Source organism: Euphorbia lathyris, chromosome 5, assembly GCF_963576675.1.
Source record: "Euphorbia lathyris chromosome 5, ddEupLath1.1, whole genome shotgun sequence".
NCBI classification, from domain to species: Eukaryota; Viridiplantae; Streptophyta; class Magnoliopsida; order Malpighiales; family Euphorbiaceae; genus Euphorbia; species Euphorbia lathyris.
The window spans coordinates 52,791,290-52,813,870 of record NC_088914.1 but is presented as its reverse complement, the minus strand read 5'-3'; the positions used below and the strand labels follow the sequence as shown (position 1 = coordinate 52,813,870).

Genomic DNA, 22,581 nt, shown 5'->3' with positions numbered 1-22,581 from the left:
CCTTCATCTTGATTTAAACAAACTAAAGGACCAGCCCTAGAAACTATATCAGCAGCCCTACAAACAAAAAAAATAAAAAAACAATTAAGCCACAAATATTAAATGACATGATCCAAAACAAAAAACAGGAATTATTCAAGCATAAATAAATTACATTTCAGATGAAACAGATTGATCAGCCACACTCTGGCTTAACAACTCAAATTGAGGAGCAGAATTCATCTTTATTCTCAACCTCAGACTTTCAGATGACCCTACTTTCACTCTAACTTTCTTCACTACTCCTCTCTTCTTTTTCTTATCCTTCTCCTTCTCTGCTCCTCTCTCTTTTTCTAAACCTTCAGCTACCTTTCTCTGAACCTGCTTGTTATATTCTTCATTAACAGCATCATATTCTTCCCAAAAGCCAGGCAGATTAAAAAATTCATTATCCTCATTACATTCATTAGATAATCTTCCCGAATGCTCACTTGCTGGCATTCGCTCAGAACGCTGGCTCATCCTCTCTTCCTTACTAACTCTGTACTTCGTAAAAATGTTTTCAACAAATCTATTCATCCGTACAGGTAACTCATCCTCATCAAACATATTTTCAGCTTCATCCACCAGCATAAACATCTCAGTTACAGCATTAGCTAACTTTCTAGCCACTGATTTAAACCTGACAGTGAAATCCTGCATTTATAAAAACACTAGTTACTAATCTATTAAAATGAAACACAAACTTCTATATAAAAGAAAAACACAGTTGCATACCATGAAGGGACTGGGACAGCCAGAAACTCCTTCTTGAGTATCTTCTTCTTCTCCTTCTTCTACATGCTTCTTTTTCTTCTTTTCATCTCTCTTCTTCTTCTCTTCTTCTCTCCTCTTCTTCTTCTTACCTTCAACATTCGGGACTTCACATTCTACATCTGCTTCAGATGTAGATAATCTCTTTAATACAATGCCCTTGCCAAAACCACTGGCATTTTCCAACTTTATTCTTTCAGAAATAAGAACATTATTCCAAACAGAAGTTAGCGGAAAGGAACGTGGCCTCAAATCAACCCCACGTTGCAACCGATCAAAATAACATATCTACAATAAAAAAAATGAGAAAAACAAATTATAAGCTAATACATAAATTATTCAAAATAAATTCAAACATATTAAAAGAATTACCAGAATAAATGGAAGAGGGCCTGTGAAGAAATACGGATTGGAATAGTTCTTGAAAGAACGAACAGAATCAATAAGATGCTTAAAACTAAAATGACACCAATCTAACTTTGAAATTTCATTGACATTCATACAACTAAATAAAAACTTATGGTACAATGCCCTGTTCTTGTTTGAACGAATGCAAGAATTAACCACAATAACGATAAAGTTCCAGATGAACTCATCACATACAGCAACTTCCAACAGACTTTTCAGCTTACAAAGCACATCCTTATCCTTCGGGCTGCCAGTACTTAAACCATAAGACTTCCTCCAAGTGTTTAAAAAATTACACCAAACATCCCCACTCTTACTATCAGCTTCCAATATTTCCTTTCCTCCACAAGGCAGACCATAAACACAATTAAAATCCTCTGCACTCAAATCAATCCGGTCATTACCAGAAAGAATGAAACAACATCTATCAGGATCAACAGAATCCACAACCTTCCCACAAAAAATTCCATTAAGCTTCCCAATATCCAAACACAAAAAATCACCAAAACCTATCCTCCTAATGGCAGCTTTATGTGTCTCTGGCATAGTTTTCACAAATTTAATAAAGGCTGTTGGACGAACCCTTTGATTCAATACTACACCAGATAAACCTTGCTCTATCGTTCTTGCACAATCATTGTTCACAGATCTAGGAGAACCAACTCCTTTCACAACCTCAAATTTATTCCTTCTCAATTTAGAAGCACCAGATACATTCACAAACTCAACATTCTTCATCTTCAACTTAGAAGAAACATCACCCTTCAAATTAACTCCAACTCTTCTTCTCTTTGCAACAGAACCATAAACAGTATATTCATCATCTGCTTGTTCTGATGGTGTACTTGCACTGATAACAAAATCAGGATCATTAATATTATCCCGATCATCAGAAGAAGACTCATCAGCATCAGAACAACTTTCAACATCCTTGAGAGCATCTGAAGAACTTTCATCAACACGAACACAACTATTTGATGACTTCTTCTTTAAAGAATGAGATTTCTTGATAAATTTCTGTTTACTTGGTCCTTCATTATTCTTTTCAGAGACACTTGAAACATAAAAAATAACAAAATTAACAACAATACTAAATAAACAAAATACATATATAGTTACAAACGAACTTAAAAAATGTTCCAAACGAATACATATATTGTTCAAAACGAATACATATATTATTCAAAACGAATACATAAATAGTTCCATACAAAAACATAAATTGTTCCAGACGAATACATATATTGTTCATTAAGAATGCATATATTGTTCCATAAAAACATAAAATAGTACCTGTCCTTATCAACCTCCATATAATCAGAGTTTATAGAACGAAGTAACGCAGGATCAATAACATGATTAGGCAAAATATCTTCCCTACAAGAAGAAGCTTTCGACATTCTGATATATACTGAAAAACAAAAAAAAACACCATATACATGTCACAAAACTAAGAAATGATAGACGCAAAAAATGAAAAAACACAATAAAATGCCGTTGAAAACCTAAAAACAACAAACAAAACAAAAACAAAATACAAAACCGAAACAAAACATATAAACAAACAAACATAATGTACATGCATAACACAATCTAAAATGAACAAAGAAAACACAGAGGAACTCACCGATAACTTCAAAAATACACAAACAGAGAGCCTAACCTAGCGATAAAGAAAAAAATATAGGAAATCAGAGCCATAAATATTCAACTTAAAAAACGAAGGGAAATGAACAAACCTAAAAACATAAAAACGATCAAAACAAACAAAAAAATATACAGGAACTCACCGATATATTCCAACAAACACAAAAATGCGAGACGGAACAAAGAAATCCAAACAAAAACTCAACAAAACACGATCGGAAATGTAACGGCGCAACCGCAAAAACCAGAGAAATATCAGAGAATCACCGGAGAAGAAAGAACGAGAGAAATATATGAGATTACAAATTTGCCCCTAACATAATAACTATTTATACTAAGCGCGAAAAATTACAAATATACCCCTCCTTTTTTTACACTATTACTAAAAAGTCACTATTGTCACACAATAAGCTTTGTCACACCATAAGCAATGTGTCACATCTGATCTCTCATATATATATATATATATATATATATATAGAGGAGAGATCAGGTGTGACACATCTCTTATGGTATGACAAGCCTTATTGTGTGATAAGGACCAATTTTGTAATTAACCAAAAGAGGTGGCAAATTTGTAAATAAAAGGAAAGAGAAAATTGTTTTATTTTTTTTCTTTAAAATGCATTTTCCCGACTTTTCCAACCTCGTTTTTCAAAAAATTTTATACCGTTGGACTCGTCTTAATTAAACGGTCATTTTAAGATCCATGAAGCTCAAGTAAAAAAAAATTCGGTAAACGGGATCCGGGTGGGCGTTTTTCGGCAAGCAAAAAAGTATCCAGAAAATTCTCAAAAAATTCCAAAAAATGTAAACATTATTCTAAGAAACTTTAATTCTTGGGTTGAAGCGAGATTTCTTACGGTTTAGTGCCAATAAAACTGTTTCCGTAATGTTATCCATTTTACATGCTTCAACAATTTGTTGGGTAAAAACGGTAAGGAATCTCGCTTTGAGCCAAGAATTAAAGTTTCTCAAAATAATGTTTTACATGTTTTGGAATTTTTTGATAATTTTCTGGACACGTTTTTTGTCCTACTTACGTTGTTCCAAATCAATGTATCATTTGTTCCAACATAATACTTATATTGTTCCAACAGAAAATTGTTTTATTTCATTTCTTTAAAATACATTTTTCTGACATTTCTAACCTCGTTTTTTGAAAATTTTTATACTATTAGACTCGTCTAAATTAGATAGTCATTTTAAGATCCATGAAGCTCAAGTAAAAAAAATTCCGGTGAACGGAATCCGAGTGGGCGTCTTCTGGCAAAAAAACAAAAGTGCCTAGAAAATTCTAAAAAAATTCCAAAAAATGTAAAACATTATTCTAAGAAACTTTAATTCTTGGGTCAAATCGATATTTCTTACGGTTTAGTCCCAATAAAACTTGTTCCTTAATTTTATCCATTTTACATGCTTCAACAATTTATTGGGTCAAAACTATAAGGAATTTCGCTTTGAGCCAAGAATTAAAGTTTCTTAAAATGATGTTTTACATGTTTTCGAATTTTTTGATAATTTTCTGGGCACGTTTTTTGTCCTACTTACATTGTTCCAAATCAGTGTACCATTTGTTCCAACATAATACTTGTATTGTTCCAACAGAAAAATGTTTTATTTCTTTTCTTTAAAATACATTTTTCCGACATTTCTAACCTTGTTTTTCGAAAAGTTTTATACTATTAGACTCATCTAAATTAGACGGTCATTTTAAGATCCCTGAAGCTCATGTAAAAGAAATTCCGGTAAACGGAATCCGGGTGGGCGTTTTCTGGCGAGAAACAAAGTACCCAGAAAATTCTCAAAAAATTCCAGAAAATGTAAAACATTATTCTAAGAAACTTTAATTCTTGGGTCGAAGCGATATTTCTTACGGTATAGTCCCAACAAATTGTTGAAGCATGTAAAATGGATAAAATTAAAGAAAACGTTTTATTGAGACTAAACCGTAAGAAATCGTGTTTCGACCCAAGAATTAAAGTTTTTTAGAATAATGTTTTACATTTTCTGAAATTTTTTGAGAATTTTCTGGGCATTTTTTTCTCACCGAAAAACGCCCACCCGGATTCCGTTCACCGGGAATTTTTTTACTTGAGCTTCAGAGATCTTAAAATGACCGTCTAATTTAGACGAGTCTAATAGTATAAAAAATTTCAAAAAACGATGTTAGAGATGTCGGGAAAATGTATTTTAAAGAAAAGAAATAAAACAATTTTCTCTATCCTCTCTTTCATTTTATTTATCAATTTGCCACATTGCTCTTTTTAATTATCATCAAAACTACGCAGTTTTGTCCGTCAAAAAAAAAAACTACGCAGTTTTGTTATGTCACACAATAAGCTCATTGTCACAACTTAAGTCATTGTCACGCTGGATCTCACCCATATATATATATATATATATATATGGAAAAGTAGAAAAATAAACCTTGTGGTTACACCTGTTTTCGAACAACACCTATGTGGTTTAAAAGTTTACAAAATGGTACCTTGAGGTTCATTCCGTTAGCAAACACATATCAAATTGACTAACGGTGTTAAAAGTCAAAGGAAAAAGAGTTAGTTTGGTCCTTATATTTATTTATCTTATAAATTAATCCCATTTATTATTTAATTATCACAAAAAACCCGCAAAATAAAAAATAAAAATCAATTATACCATCTTCCTCATCTGTTTACTTTTTTTTTTTTTTTTTCGTATTTCTCCCTTCTCCCTTAATTTTTCTCTCTCTAAAATCAATTGATATTGTGACAAAGGTACATTCTCATCTTTATTTCTTTGTCTTTGCTTGTAATTTGTTTCTGTTATTAGATTGCATTAAAGGATTTGATTAAAAAAAAACTCATTTACGATCAAATTAAGACAGCACACTTGAATCCTATGCTTGATGTTGCTGACACAGTTCTTAAAAGTAAGACATCTTCCATGTGCATCAGAACTGAGCATCCTTGTCTTGCCGCATCAGCAGGGCCCTTGATCATGGATTGCATCAAATTTCATGCTAAGAACAATCTGGCATCCAAAAAGAAAAAGTACCTGACCAGTAGCATGATATAAATTTGAGATGAGATGAACTGATAGAGCAAAAACAAGCAGACCCCCAAGTTGATCGTGGCAGGGAAGATTCTGTCACTTCACTTCCATCTCTTCCATTTTCAAAGCCATGAGACAATCAATCAACCTTCGAGAACTTCAACATCCAAGGCTTTTCATTATCTTGTTAAGCTTTTCAATCACAACTGCTGGATTAGTGTATGCTCCATCAAGATAAATAGCATGATAATCCAACCCTTTCAACTCGGCAATGAATCGAAAACGCCGACGCCTAAAGAAGCTGCTAACGACCTCTAAAATTACAGTTTTTGGAGTTGCAGATACTACATGAGTTAGACCTGCACCATGAGCACCAATAATAACCCATACCTCTTGAATAGCCCGCACTTGTTCCTTCACAGACATGTGGGCAAATAATCCATTGATAAGATTTGATTAAACAATACATTTTCTTAGAGAGAGAAAAATTAAGAGAGAAGAGAAAAAGGAAAAAAAAAGAAATTAAAGAGACGAGGAAGATGGTATAATTGATTTTTATTTTTTATTTTGAGATTTTTTTGTGATAATTAAATAATAAAGGGGGGTTAATTTATAAAATAAATAAATATAAGGACCAAATTAACTCTTTTCCCTTTGATTTTTAACACCGTTAGTCAATTTGGTATATGCTTGCTAACGGAATGAACCTCAAGGTACCATTTTGCAAACTTTTAAACCATATAGGTGTTGTTCGAAAACAAGTGTAACCACAAAGTTTATTTTTATACTTTTCCCATATATATATACACACACGTTCCATATAGTTTTATATGTTATAAATACTAGAAAAATGATTTCCGTATCAATCATGTTGTGCCAGTCGAGTTGCTCTATAAATCATGTTTTCGTGTGAAAAATTGTCACCCCTATAAAATTTGTCGTGCACCGCCGCACCCATGTCTCATATTTTCTATAAATGTCGTTCGCCGCTCCCGCACCCGAGTCGATACTTCATAGGTAATACTTAATACAATATTTTTCACGTGGACCCTGATGAACACATTCACCGTGGTCATTGGGGTCTATATGAATGACCACATTTACCGCGATCATTAGGATCCATGTGAACACTACTGATAATAATAGAGAGAAGAATGATATGTATGGAATAAACCTTACACAAGCACCCTTCAATTCTGCGCCAGATCACAACAAGAATTACAGTCATATATTCAACCCAACTTCAATTAACAGTTAACAACTCATTCAACCACTTATCATTAATGATGCTTTTCCAGCCAGGTAATTAACACCCCTCTGAATGGCCAAGAATTACTTGGATATTTTAAAACCAATCAACTAAAACCACAGATTATGCAAATATCAAAAGTGAATTAAACCATCGTTCCAATATCAAATAAATTGCAACAAAAATTACCATTCAACTCCATCAAATAAATTGCAACGCAAAATATCATTTAACTCCAGCAGAATCTAAACAAAAAACTTCAGCCAACTAAAAACAACACATTATAGAGAAAATCTGCTATCTATGTGTTTGTAGCCCTGGTGTAAATCTGCTGGCTGGCATGAGCAGAAACCATCCTTATCAAGCCTCTGGCCATCAGCTCTCTTATTGCCCTCCTTGCCAATGAACCGTTCACCTGTTAAATACACCATTGCAAAATTAAACACAAAAAAACGAACAAAACAAAATTACATAATATAAACTCGCTTCCATCACTATCATAACTATTAAAGGCACAAGGCGCACTAAGATGCAAAGGGGTCCAGGAGACACAATGCAAGGAGTAGGTGCACGCCTGAGCAACACAAGGCACACTAAAAAAGAATAGAAATATACAAAACCATAAATGATACTTCCTCCGTCCCATCATACAAGTCATTCTAGGTTTTCACAAAAATTAAGAAATACAATTAATATAGAGTCAAATTAATGAATTTACATTGGTTAACTTAAAAAAAATTCTCACTCATGTATGGTTGGGGAATAAACCTCGGAATGTTCAAAAACACATTGAGACATTGAAAACCAAGACAAAAATTCAATGCTTGCACCGAAAAATGAAACTAAAAATTCTTAGAAAGCTAAAACGACTTATATTTTTGGAAAAATTTCACATTCTCAAATGAATTATATAATGGAATGGGGGTAGTAATATTTAAAATATAACCACAGCTAGGCACGCCTTGTCTGTCACCTGAGTGACACAATGACAATTCTAAAGATAGCAGGCACAAGTCAAGAGCAAAAACCTATTAAGTGTCAAAGCCTAAAATATACACGAGTAAAGACTTCAAGTTTCACATTGCACTACAGTTGTGAATTAAAAGCATGCATTGCTCCCTCCCATCTTTTTAGCAGTACAGAAAATTGCATGGAATTCAATTGTTGTAGTGGAAAAGATAAAACATGAAAAGTATCACGTTAAGAAGAAGAAGAAGAAGAAATTATCTACAAGAACCAAATGACTATCTAAGATCAGAGCCAACTTAGTTTCATTCATTGGCAACAAACATACACAACCAAATCTACAGCAAGGACAAAAGGAAGATGCGTGCCAACAGCATTTCTTCTAATTGTATTCTATGGAAGAGGCTATTTCAATACCCAATCTAGCAGCACATACAATAAATTGGTATAAGATTCTGTTGAAACTGCCTTTTTCAGTGAGTTACTAATGCTAACGAATTGAATAATTGTGCATAGAGTCCAGCCCTATCATGTTTGTTTGATCAAGCAGCATGTTAGGTTACATCTATCAAAAATTTCAACAATGCTAAAAGTGCTAACCCAATTAAGATATTTAAAAACAAGATAAAAGAAGGAAGGATTACCCTCAAACGATCGGAGAGGATGGAAGGAGTGATGAGCTTGTATTTCGGGGCTTCAGAGAGAAGCTTATCATAGGTAGCTTGGTCGAACAAGACCATGTTGTTAACCTTCTCCTTTTGCTTTCCTTTACTCCACTTCTTCTTTTTCTGCTTTCCGCCTCCTGATTTCGCCGGCTTCGATGACGGCGGCGGAGCCTTATCCTTCTTTGGCGCCTACAAAATAAACATTAACATCTATCATAAACCAACAGTATGTAGAAATTGAGAATGAGGAAATACAGATCAGAAGAATACCATTGATCAGATACAAAGAGATATGAACCACGGGAAGAGAAGGAGGTCGGAGTCTGGATTGGATTCACAATCACGAATAGTGATTTGGGATGCTACTAGGGTTTATTGTGACCCTTAACAGCACGCGTGCCCCCGAACTTAAAAAACCCTTTAGAATTTGATGATCCAATTCGGCCCAACTTGGTTGGTCTGACCGGGCAGAACAGGGATAGGAGCCCAAACCAGTCGGATTTTTCCTTCCTCCGGAAGAGGAAAAAATTCACTTACAGGAGACTGTTTGGAATTTTGGTTTTCAATTGATTTATTTTATATAAATTAATTCATGTTACAACAACAACAAAGCCTTAGTCTCGAAATGATTCGGGGTCGGCTAACATGAACCATATATTTTGGTTCATGTCATAAGATGTGGCTAAGTTTTACGCTGGCCGCCACAAACCTACCGCAACCCTCCTCCTTTGTCCGGGCTTGGGACCGGCTGTAAATGCCACCAAGTGACCCTCACAGGCGGAGTTATAAATTAATTCACGTTAAAAAAAATGGGTAGAGGCTGAAGCAGTTGCAACAATCTCTTCGGCTCACATCATTACTTTTATGGAAAAAATGGTCATCTGCCGTTTTGGAATTCCGCACACAATTATTACTGATAATGGCAAGCCGTTTGACTGCAAGCCCTTTCAAACATTCTGTGAAAACCTTAAAATCAAACTTCAGTTTTCTTTGGTAGCTCATCTTCAAACTAATGGGATGACCGAAATAACAAACCGGGCGATTGTTCGTGGCTTAAAGAAGAGGTTAGGAAAGGCAAATGGATCTTGGATTGATCAATTACAACATGTCCTATGAGCATATAGAACTACTCCTAGGGCTACCACTGGAGAAACTCCTTTTTCTCTTACATATGGAGCTGAAGCTTTTATCCCGGTGGAAATAGGCTCCTCTAGCCCAAGAGCAACATACTTCTCCATTGATGGAAATGAGGAAGCAATGCGCCGAAAGCTAGATTTTTTAGAGGAACAAAGAGAAGAGGCATTGGTCAAGACAGCTGCATGCAGACAACGTATCAAAGCTAGTCACGACAAACGTGTAAGGCCTCAACAATTTTTTGTTGGGGATCTGGTTATGAGAAATCCCGAAGATTCACAATCTAGAGTTGATAAAGGGAAACTTGGAAGAAATTGGGAAGGACCTTTTCAGGTTGACGAGTGTATCGGCACACATACATATAAGCTTCGGGATTTGGATGACAGATCAATCCTAATAACATGGAATGTTGTCTCTTTAAGAAAATTCTATCAGTAAACCCACCTTTCGGTAGTTTGTAATCTTTCTTTTTTAACAAGTATAAATTCCTAAATTTTTTAGGTCCTGTTTTTAAGCAGTCGAACGAAGCAGGTGAATGACATACTTTCAAACTTGTTTCGAGTTTTCTAGTTGGGTGCCAAAAATTCCGAAACAGAGATCCAGAAAGATCAATAGCCAGGTCATTGCAAATTTTGTTGAAATCAAGCAATTCTAGTCAGGCATTTGGGGAAATTTGGCAAGGACAAAGATTGACTTTGTTTACAACAGCTAGTATGCCCGGAGGAATGGGGATTCCATCTCCCACTCAAGGAATTGGGTGAACATACCCATTTTTATTGAGGTTGGGGGATTTTGGGCTCTTTTACTTTCTTCGGGCATGGTAAGGGTTAATTCGTTCAACCAATGGTATAGGTCTGGAAGAGATTTTACCCAAGTTTTTGTAAGGGTAGGGGGTTGGTCGGAGACTTTAAGATTGGATTTTTTGGATTTAGCAGGTTCATCATTAGCAGAATTTTCGTCCTCATTTTAAGGATGTTCAGTCATCTTAGTGGTATGATTTTGGGGAGAAGGATCTAGGGATTCAGTTTCTTCAATTGAAATCTCTAAAGGCTCAGTGGGGAGTCTCAATGTTATTTTGAAAGGATCGACGAACCTTCTTGGTTCCATGCTTAGAAGAGGAAACCATTTCAAAAAGAAAATAATTAAAAGCAAAGAAATGAGTCAAGAACTTACGATTTGCAGAAAAAGACGAGAATGTCAGAAAGTTGAAGAAGAGGAGCTCTTCCCTAATGAAAGCAATTTATGCAAGTTGAAAAGGAAGGGAGTAGCTCAAGCGTCTACCTTGGAAATATAATAGAAAACGTTAATCATCATTATGACACCTTTAATGTGGCGACGTAATAATGATGGCAAATGATGTTACGTATATCATAGGAATGTTCTACGTGTCATCCTGGAAAAGCCTAAAGGCGTTTTCACATTGTTACTAGGGGGGACATCTGTTATGGTATTAAATCATTTGGGTTTATATCAAGAAGGTCCAGTATGATTCAAGAAATTCAGATGGGTCCTACTTAACACAAGAGAAAGAAGAGTGATAGTCTTGGCCGAAGCTTTGACCTTAGTCAATGATTCGGTCATCTTCATGTTGCCGAAGGTAACTTCTAGAGGGGCATTTATGAAAGACACGTGGACCAATCAAAACGATGGATTTCAAATGTACGCTCCTCACTTTCACAAACATGTTGGCACGTAAAGATATGGTCCATTGAACCTATCATAAATTGCCACGTGTCTAAAAGAACCACTTAATTATCTATAAATAACAGATGTATTCCCAAAATCCAGGTATCTAATTCTTTAATCACTATCATTCATTTAGTCTTTGATATTCCCTCGATTATTAATTGACTTTAGCATCGGAGAGGGTTCAGCGGTCTCCAGCCCCTTTTTTGACCGTTATTGTGCTTTCAGGTGATCAAAGTTTTGATCGGAGACTCAACACATAAAAGTATGATAGCAACAAATATATATGGAAAGTCGCAGCTATAAAGTTCAATGGTTATATGTAGAATTTATAACTATAGTTTCAACCAATGTAATAAAAAAAATAGCTATAGGATTTAATGTATATAAACAAAGCAAATCACAACTATAGTTTCAATTTAACAAGTAGAGTATTTATAATTAAATTCCTAAACTAACAATTTCAACCTTTGGTTCGATATTGCTGGAAGATAAATCCCCGGAAACGGTTCTAAAAACTTGATGAGCCCCGAGCTGACGCTCAAAGGCTTACTAAAGGCTTACTAAGGGATAAGTGTACCCCGTCATTATCAAGTAATAATCTGGACAAGTCCAGTTATCGAATCCACAAGATTTATACTGCAAGTACCAAACTACTAGGTTTTAGATCGTTATCTAGGCAGTGGAAAAGTGGATTTTGGGGTTTGTTCTAAGTTATTCTACTCCTAGGTTGATCCAAAGCAAGCATATACTCCTACAATGTTATGGGATGGTACGATAACACAAACTCAATATGATGAACAATCTAATTAGAACCTTAACCTGAATTTGCACAAACTTAAAGCAATTAAATCGACTTATCCTTCTAGGGTCCCTAACATGCAATTCCTTTGTTACTGGTTGTAACTGGCTCTAAGGTTCAGGAATTTGGGTCCTTTTTACTATGGATGTTGTCAATATCCACAGGCTTCGGTATAGACAGTCGAATTTAGACTCGCAATATATACCAAGTGTATATTTGGACTTTTGAACGATTTAATTCAATTTAAGCAGAAACATGAACATATAAGTAAAACGCAATTGAAATTAATCCTGACATTATGTTAAAGATGAAAATCAATATATCACAAATACAACCAACTCAAAATTCATAGAAAGGATCTCAAAGCTAACAGATACTAAGAGAGTAGAAATCCTTTTTGGAACCTGTCGACTCAAATAGTCGTCTTTCTGAGATTAGAGGATGGAACTTGAGAATCCTTGAGCGGAGATGGAAGAAACTTCCTGAAGCTTTAATGGTAGATGGAGGATGAATTCTCAAGGGTTACAGAGCTTTTTGCAATTGACAATGGATTCTTTACAAATTGAAATATAGTCTATTTATAGGCTAAAATAGACCCTAAATGCCTAAGTTAACGTTACAATTCAAAATATGAAGATACAGGTTGAAATCCCTTATAGATCCAGCTCACCGAGCTGGGCCTATAAGGACTGGCAAAGGCCAGTCTTGGGTGCCATCTCGCCGAGTTGGACCCAAGGAGGGCCTAGCTAGAGCTAGCCCCCTAGGGGTCCCCCAAACATGATTTTTCTTCCTTTAAGTACTGGATGAGCTTGCCCTTTCCGCATTTGACCTGTAACATCACATTAAAAACTCCAAAAACATTAGTTCCAAGGCTAAATTGATTCACCAAACTTAGGCTTTAAGTACCGATTAATTTGTGATGATATTCGTTGTAGCAATTAGCTCAAAAGATTAAAGGAAAATTTATGCGAGTGCTTAACTTGATATTATTTTATTCAAAATGACATAAAAGTGATAAAACCGAACTAAAAACTAAATATTTGATAAACGTGAAAAAAAGCATGAGAAATTGATAATAATAGATTAGAATTAGCATATAAAAACACCTCAAAAATCGTACTAAAAGATAGAGGGGTTTCACCCATATCATAAAACAAGACATTAAAGTACTTAAATATGAACTTTTTGGGTTCATATCAATAACTTTATATGTCATTGGAATAGTACTTTTAGTTTATCATTTAAAAAAAATATATACTACAAATGAATGATTTACAAAAAGGTAAAGAAATTAAAAACATAAACGAGGATGGGGATTCCCCGCAGGATGGGATGGTAGCCAAATTTTCTTTAGTTGTATTTCGGGGACGGAGAATTCCCGATATACCATTAGTTGGGGATGGTTAATGTAATCCTCCGCCCTGCCTCGTCGCATTTACATCCCTAATCAGGTGCATGTATAATTCTTAATTGGTTTTTAATTCTAATGTGTTCGTTTGGTTTTTTTAGGGAATTAATAATTAGTTTTTGAACAACTAAAAATGAGAAAAAAAAACTCTACTAAATGATACGTAAACTCTAATCATCTAAAAACCGCTCCTCTCAATTTATCTATGCTTTGCAAATAATATATGTATAGATTTTTTAGGTTAAACTTATATTTATATAAATTCTAATTTTCAAGAAAAAAGTACTTTCAAATTCACCTTTTATTAAATTAAACAGCATAAATAATAAAATTACGATAAATTGCATATAATAAACATACGGATGAACTCAATGGAAGGAATAAGAAGATTTAAGGCCTGATGCTCAAGAGGTCATGGATATATCTTCTATCTACAGCCCTGATCAGGTGGACCTTAAGGTCCAAACACTGTGTGGTCATTAACCATTGGATTTGGCTTCTATGTAATCCAATGGTTAATAAATAACTACTGTCTTCACTAATTAAAACACTTTTTCAATTTCAGTTTTTAAGACAAAACAATTTAATATTCCATTTAATAACTGAACAATCGGTGGCAAAAGAGTCCTACTTTTAAAAAACAACTAATTCAAGAGAGAGAAAGGCAAAAGGAAAAGGAAAAGATTTCCCTATTCCAGTCGAACAAGAACATATAAGTACTTAAAATACAATCAGTCTGATTCAATTCTCTATTATTGGCGTTCAACAATTCAATCCGGTGAATTTTTGAACACAGAAAGCACCAATCTCTCTTCAGTCGTGCTTAAATTTTTATGGGTGCAGTACTTAAAATATAGGACACTTTATTGCAGAAGGAGCACCACTCTCTGTTTCACTCGAACAGAACAGAGGTAAGTAAAATATATCCTCATTCAATTCTCTACTATTAGGCTTCACAAATTCATTCCGCCACAATTTGATGTTGTCATGACTTCTCGATTCGTTGCTTTCAGTTTCAGTCGAACAGAAACAAAAAGTAAAATACAATCCAATCGTCTGTTATTAGCTTTCAAAAATTCAGCCGGGCATAGTTTTTTGAGTCACTACTTCCAATTTATTTGCAGAAACAATCTTCATCCAAACTCAAAAGAGAGAAAAACAAAATAGAGTCGTGAATAGATATCGTTTCTGTAGAATCTAGTCACACACAATTTGTTTAGTTCACGACTTCTTCCAGGTATGTGCATAATTATTCTTCAACCTTTTCTTCGATTCGAATGAAATAGAATGGAACTCTATAATGGAATTATTGGTTTCATGATACAGCGCTTGATTTGGACCCCCAATTTTTTTGTCTGGGTTGCTGCTATTTGTTATCAGTTAAAAATTTCACCTTTTACTTCTCTCTAATTCCTATTTTTGAATTACCTCCCTCCCTCACATTACTTTCAAAATTGGTAGTACCTGCAATGTGTGTTGCAAAATCACAAACCATGATATTTGTATTTGATTCACCATGTTTTTTTTTTAATTATGTGTTAGCTGATGAAAAGTAGGATGTTTGAGTTTAAAATCTATAATACTAGTTGCCTTTATTTCCTAATTGGACCTAGTTTTGTTTTATCAACTACTTTTCTTTATTTCCTAATTGTAACTAGTTTTGTTTTATCAACTAGCTTTCTTTATTTGCTAATTGGAACTATTTTCCTTTAGTTTTAGCAACTAGGTTCTTTTCTGTTTTCATTTTATAATTGGAAGTTTCAATTTCTTACTTAAAAAATTGTAAAATTTTTTATATTATCCGCTTTTGTTAAATGTGCCATAATATGCCATATTATCATAAGAAAATTGTCAATTTAACATCTAGATTGCTTGATTTTATAATGATGAAATTGGTTAAGAATATGATAAATATAAAGTTAGCAAGGATGATTTATTGTGCCAAAATCAAATTATGGACCACTATATTTATGTTTTTTTTTCTAAAACTGATGTAATTCATTGTATTTTTTTGTAACGGTATCCACCACTCCTACAAATTAAAGCTCTTTTTATATCGTTCAACCTCACTTGTTTCGACTTCAGCTTTAGCTCTCCGTCTGTTTTAATTCTATGGAAATCATATCAGAGAAATTGATTTTGCTCCAAGAAGATAATAATAAGACATTTATCCCTGATGTTGAAGATGATATGAAACCAAAAATCGATCAACAATTTGATTCATTAGATGTTGTGTACAAATTTTACAATGACTATTGTTAAGCCCAAAATATACCTAAAATATCATCAATAATTACATCAATATTGCTACGAATTTATGCTATTTATAACTGTTTAGGAAGCTTTTACTCTCGAATATGTTTCTTTCTTGTAAGGTACATAAATATTTGGTAAAATCCAAATAGGAACGAAAAGAGCTCGAAAACAGAAGAAAAACCCTACAAAAGGAGTCGAAGACGACAGAAATTAATAACGTCAAATCGAGGACGCGAAAGAAAGCAGAAGAACCAAAAAACGTTCCGTGCCGCGACCACGGCCCCCAAATTCACGATCGCGACACGCGTTCCCCAGCTTCTCCTTCCTTCCGTTTGAAGACCAATTAATGCTCCCCCATTCTCGGTAGAGAATTTAATATTCTCGGTACGAGCAGGAGTTTTTGGAGGCATAGTTACACACTTTCGTTTTCGACGAAACGCGATCGTTCGGGTGGATAAAGACGTCCTTTCGCAACGGACACGATCCTTCACAACGGACACGACACTTCAATCAAGACTCTTCAACATATATAAATAAAGAGTTGATGGAGAGTTGAAGATATGTAGAAAAAAGAGATTAGTATAGAATTTATGCAGAAATTCCGAATCAAGTGATTCAGAAGTTAGATTTTGATTCTGTTCAAAAGCAATATGTTGTACACACATTGTTTATTCAATAATAACAAGTTTAGTAGCATTTAGACATTGTTCCAGTTTAGTTTTCATTTTGGTAGTAGACCGACCCAGTCTCTATTACGAAGATTCAACGAGAAGATTGAGTAGAGGATCCGCCCCTGAGCCTAACAAACTCTAACGAAACCCAAGGAAAGGATTGACAACCCGTTCACTTGCAAGTCGTCGAATGTTTCCATGCTCCATGTTCTCTGTAAACTTGTATCAATTTATATTTCATCTAATAAAGTTCGTTCTATTCGATAGATTTTTATGCAGCACTTATGGTAACCAATCCACTAAAGTGACTGCTGGTGTTTTCATTAAAACGTATTTAATCCAAAATCTTTACAAGGAAACTTTGTTGAACACTTAGACAAATTATTATCTCGAAAGAGTTTTAATTTGATTAAGGGCAACTATCCCGAAAGGGTTTTGTCATGTTCAAAGCCAATTAATTAGAGGTTCCGTCATTTATGTCATCTTTATAATTCGTACAAAGTTTAAAGTTGTTTTCTTTGCTTAATGCAAACAAATACATCTGTTTACTTTTCTAAAAAGTACTAAAAGTTCATATCTTGCAAATTCATTCTTAAATCAGAATATTTTCTAACGTTTTCATACTCTATCTAATTCTCATTCTAGCAATTTCAAAACCAAAACCGATTAAACGATTTTTTCATACTATAAACCTAAAAAGAACAAGAAAGAAAAGAAAAAGAAAAATAAAACCCCAATAAAACTAAAATTACCGAGCCAGAAGTTATGGCCACACTTATGGATTACGCTAGGCCAGGAGTGGTCGGTGTAACAAACAGTATAGTTAGACCCCAAATTAATGCACATCATTTTGAAATTAAGCCTGCGTTGCTTAATATGTTGCAAAATAATGTAACGTTTTACGGGTTACCTAACGAAAATCCTAATGCCCATTTGACAAATTTCTTAAAAATTTGTGACACTTTTAAAATTACTGATGTAACTGCAGAAGCAATCAAACTTCGCCTTTTTCCTTTTACTTTGAAGGATCGAGCCAAAGAATGGTTAACTTCTATGCCAGCCGCATCAATTGAGACTTGGGAGCAATTAGCCCAAGCATTTTTATCAAAAAAATTTCCTTTAGCAAAAACCGCAAGAGTCATTAAGGAGTTAACATCTTTTTCTCAAAATGATAATGAAACTCTTTATGAGTCTTGGGAACGTTTTAAAGAACTTCAACGTTTATGCCCACACCACCAATTTTCCGCGGAACTTTTAATGCAAACATTTTATAATGGACTAAATCCTACAACTAGAGGTTCATTGGACGCTATGTCTGGAGGGTTATTCATGAAGAAAACATCTGCCCAAGCAAGAGAACTTTTGGAGGAAATGGCAATCAATAGCTGTATGTGGCCCGCGGAACGTGGACACGTACCATTAGTGAAACCATCATCCTCAACAACATCATCAGTTAAAGGTATAGTGAATCTTGATCCAGTAGCGATGTTGCAAGCCCAATTTTCTGCCTTATCGCACAAAATTGATAGGTTTATGGCACCGTGTGATTCTAATGGTAAGCCAATCCAAACAGATGTGGATTACGAAGGTATGAGTGAAATTGAACAGGTAAATTTTGTCCAAGGGCAAAACCAAAATAATAATCCTTATTCCAATACATATAATCCAGGATGGAGAAATCATCCTAACTTTAACTGGAGAGATAATAATAATGCTAATGCTAATCAAAATCGTACTACTAATTATCAAAATCAATCCAGAGATACGATTAGCACTTTATCTTCTAAAATCGACAAAATTATTGATGCTATGAGCGGAAAAATAAGTAATCACGACGATGGTTTTAAACGGATCGAGAATAAATTCGACCAGCTTATTAAAAACCAATCATCTAGCATCCATAATTTGGAAATTCAAATTGGACAACTCGCTAAATCAATTCCATCCCGCAAAGAGGGAAGTCTTCCAAGCCATACGGAAGAAAATCCGAAAGAGCATGTTAAGGCTATCACTCTTCGTTCAGGGAAAAATTACTTAGGCCCAGAAATGCCCGGAAATTCGACCTTACCTGGAACTGATTTACCGACGCCCAAAGAAGATACATTAAAACAAAAAGATGCACCAATTGACTCTAGTACAAAAACTTTTGTATCCAAACCACCTTTTCCACACAAAGTCCGCAATAAGGACTATGACAAACAACTTTTAACATTTTTAGACAAACTTAAGAATTTACATATTAATTTAACGTTTATGGATGCGATTACACAAATTCCCAATTATGGTAAATTCCTCAAAGATTTAATTTCAAAGAAAATCAGTTGGGAAGGAATTTCATCCATTTCGCTAACTGAAGATTGCAGTTCGATTGTGTCAAGTAATTTGCCCACAAAACTCAAGGATCCCGGATGTTTTACCATTTCGTGTAAATTGGGAGATATTGAATTTCCCAGTTGTCTCTGTGATTTAGGAGCAAGCATTAACTTGATGACATTATCTATTTTTAATAAGTTAGGCTTAGAAGAAGACATCAAACGTACCAATATGGTTTTGCAATTAGCGGATCAAACCACTAAAAGACCATACGGTATAATTGAGGATGTTTTAGTTAAAGTTGATAAATTTATTTTTCCTACCGATTTCGTTATTTTAGATTTTGCTTATGACGTAAATTGTCTGTTAATCTTTGGTAGACCGTTCATGAACACGTGACGTGCTCTAGTTGATGTGTCGGAAGGGAAAGTAGTTTTAAGAATAGGCGATGATAAGATTGAGTTTGATATGAATCAAGCGATGAAATATCCTATGGAGGGTTTCGCTTGTATGAAACTTGATTTAATTGAAGAATGTGTAAATGACATTGTTAAAAAAGAAGAAATAATAGAACCTATAATGAGTGAGGAACTAGAAGATAAGGACCCAGAACCTTTGATTCGAGAAGATGGACCAGTTTCGCCTTCAACTATAGTTCCACCTAAATTAGAACTTAAAGAATTACCAAGTCATTTGAGGTACGCTTTCTTAGGCGAAGGCGATTCTCTACCTATTATTATCTCTAACAAATTAACACAAGTCCAAGAAGAGAAATTGAAAGAAGTTGTTAGAAATAGAATAGGAATTATGGGTTGGAAAATTTCAGACTTAGAAGGTATTAATCCGAGCATCGTAATGCACAGAATTCACTTAGAAGAAGATAAGCCACCTAAAGCGGATAGGCAAAGACGCCTAAATCCGAATATGAAAGAAGTAGTAAAAATGAGATTACTAAACTTCTGAACAATGGAATCATCTACCCTATCTCGGATAGTGAATGGGTTAGTCCAATCCATTGTGTACCTAAAAAGGGAGGCATAACTGTTGTAAGGAATGAAGAATGTGAATTAATACCTACACGAACCACCACTGGTTGGAGGGTTTGTATAGATTATAGAAATTTAAATAAAGCAACTAGGAAAGATCATTTTCCTCTTCCTTTCATTGATCAAATGATCGAAAGGATAGCTGGTCACGCTTTCTACTGTTTTCTAAATGGTTACTCTGGATTCTTTCAAATATACATTTACCCGGATGACCAAGATAAAACAACCTTCACATGTCCTTACGGAACATTCGCATATAGAAGAATGCCCTTTGGTCTATGTAACGCACCTGCAACATTTCAACGTTGTATGACTGCAATTTTTAATGATTTCATTGAAGATATCAGGAAGTTTTTATGGACGATTTTTCAGTTTATGGAGATTCTTTTGATTCGTGCCTAGAAAACTTGGATAAAGTTTTGTCTAGGTGTGAAGAAACAAATTTGGTATTAAACTGGAAAAAATGTCATTTCATGGTTGACGAAGGAATTGTTTTAGGTCACAAAATATCTGAAAAAGGATTAGAAGTAGATAGAGCAAAAACCTCTATAATAGAGAAACTACCCCCTCCAACTACTGTTAAGGGAGTAAGATCATTTTTAGGACATGCCGGTTTTTACAGAAGATTTATCAAAAAAATTTCTGTAATTTCCAAACCACTCACTAATCTACTCATGAAAGATTCTACCTTTGATTTTAATGAAGATTGCGTTAAAGCTTTCGAAACATTAAAAACAGCTTTAGTCAGTGCACCTGTTATTGCTAAACCCGATTGGGATTTACCATTTGAAATTATGTGTGATGCAAGTGATTTAGCTGTCGGATGTGTTTTAGGACAAAGGAAGGATAAGAAACTTCATGTCATTTATTATGCAAGTCACACACTTTTCGGTGCACAATTAAACTACACCACAACTGAGAAAGAAATGTTAGCTATAGTTTTTGCATGTGATAAGTTTAGGTCATACTAGTTAGGTTCGAAAGTTATTATTTACACTGATCATGCAGCATTAAGATATTTATTTGCTAAAAAGGATGCAAAACCACGTCTAATTAGATGGGTTTTATTGTTACAAGAATTTGATATAGAATCAAAAGACAAAAAGGGAGTAGAAAACCTTGTCGCTGATCATCTATCGAGACTTGAAGATGAGAACGGTCCCATAGGTGAAACTAACGGTATACGAGATGATTTCCCTGATGAACATCTCTATCAAATGAAAAGCGTCATGTCACCATGGTATGCAGATATTGCTAATTATCTTGCAACCAATATTGTTCCGGAAGGATTAAATTTCCAACAAAAGAAGAAATGTTTCTTCGACATTAAACAGTATTTTTGGGAAGATCCTTTTCTGTTCAAAACTTGTGGTGACGGGATAATTAGGAGATGCGTTGGTGAAAATGAATTTGAATCCATAATGTCGGAATGTCATTCTAGCTCTTATGGAGGACATAATGGAGCTACCAAAACAACAGCTAAAATATTTGAATGTGGTTTCTTTTGGCCTACGATGTTTAAAGACGTCCGTTCGTTTATTACTCGTTGTGATAAGTGCCAAAGAACAGGAAATCTAGGAAGGAAAGATGAGATGCCCCTCACAACCATATTAGAAGTTGAAGTCTTCGATATGTGGGGAATAGATTTCATGGGACCTTTTCCCCCTTCTTTTGGTAAAACTTACATATTAGTTGCCGTTGATTATGTTTCAAAGTGGGTTGAAGCAATTGCAACCCCGACGAGTGATTCTAAAGTTGTCGTTAATTTTCTTGACGATATATTTTGTAGATTTGGTTGTCCAAGAGTCATCGTTAGTGATGGTGGTGCTCATTTTATGAACCGAAGTTTTGAAACGCTTATGAAAAAATATGGAGTACGCCACCGCGTATCAACGCCATACCATCCTCAGTCAAATGGTCAGGCGGAGATATCAAATAGAGAACTCAAATGGATTCTAGAGAAAACAGTTTCATCCTCAAGAAAAGATTGGTCTTGTAAACTAAATAATGCGTTATGGGCATACCGTACTGCATTTAAAACACCAATAGGAATGACCCCATACCGCTTAGTGTATGGAAAGGCATGTCATTTGCCTGTCGAATTAGAACATAAAGCCTATTAGGCTATTAGGGAACTTAACTTTGATTTACGACAAGCAGGTAAGAAACGTTTGCTCGATTTAAATGAGTTAGATGAGTTACGCCATCCATCTTACGAAAATGCAAAGATTTATAAAGAAAAAGTGAAAAAATGGCACGATGCCAAAATTAAAGTCAAACACTTTAATGTTGGGGATAAAGTGCTGTTATTTAATTCACGACTTCGTTTATTTCCAGGAAAACTTAAGTCCAGATGGATAGGACCATATTTAGTCGTCAAAACATTCGATTATGGTTCTTTAGAACTGGAAGGTCCTAACGGAATTCGTTTCAAAGTTAATGGTAATCGATGTAAAATCTATTACGAAAATATTTCACAAATAGAAATTCCGTTCGTAACAA

General features: G+C 34.6%; 1 protein-coding gene and 1 non-coding gene across 2 annotated transcripts; both read right to left on the bottom strand.

Annotated features, from left to right (window-relative positions):
- Positions 1–7,273: 7,273 nt before the first annotated feature.
- On the bottom strand, positions 7,274–9,190 carry LOC136231068 (small ribosomal subunit protein eS25y). The gene is made up of 3 exons (XM_066020318.1): positions 9,034–9,190; positions 8,743–8,952; positions 7,274–7,547 (listed from the first exon to the last, which is right to left on the bottom strand). The coding sequence occupies exons 1-3, from the start codon at positions 9,034–9,036 to the stop codon at positions 7,434–7,436; spliced, it is 327 nt and encodes a 108-aa protein (XP_065876390.1). The 5' UTR covers positions 9,037–9,190; the 3' UTR covers positions 7,274–7,433.
- An 8,664-nt stretch (positions 9,191–17,854) lies between these two features.
- Positions 17,855–17,961, bottom strand: LOC136231592 (small nucleolar RNA R71). Its single transcript, XR_010689966.1, has one exon. It is a non-coding gene; the product is annotated as a small nucleolar RNA R71 (small nucleolar RNA).
- Between the last annotated feature and the right edge of the window lie 4,620 nt (positions 17,962–22,581).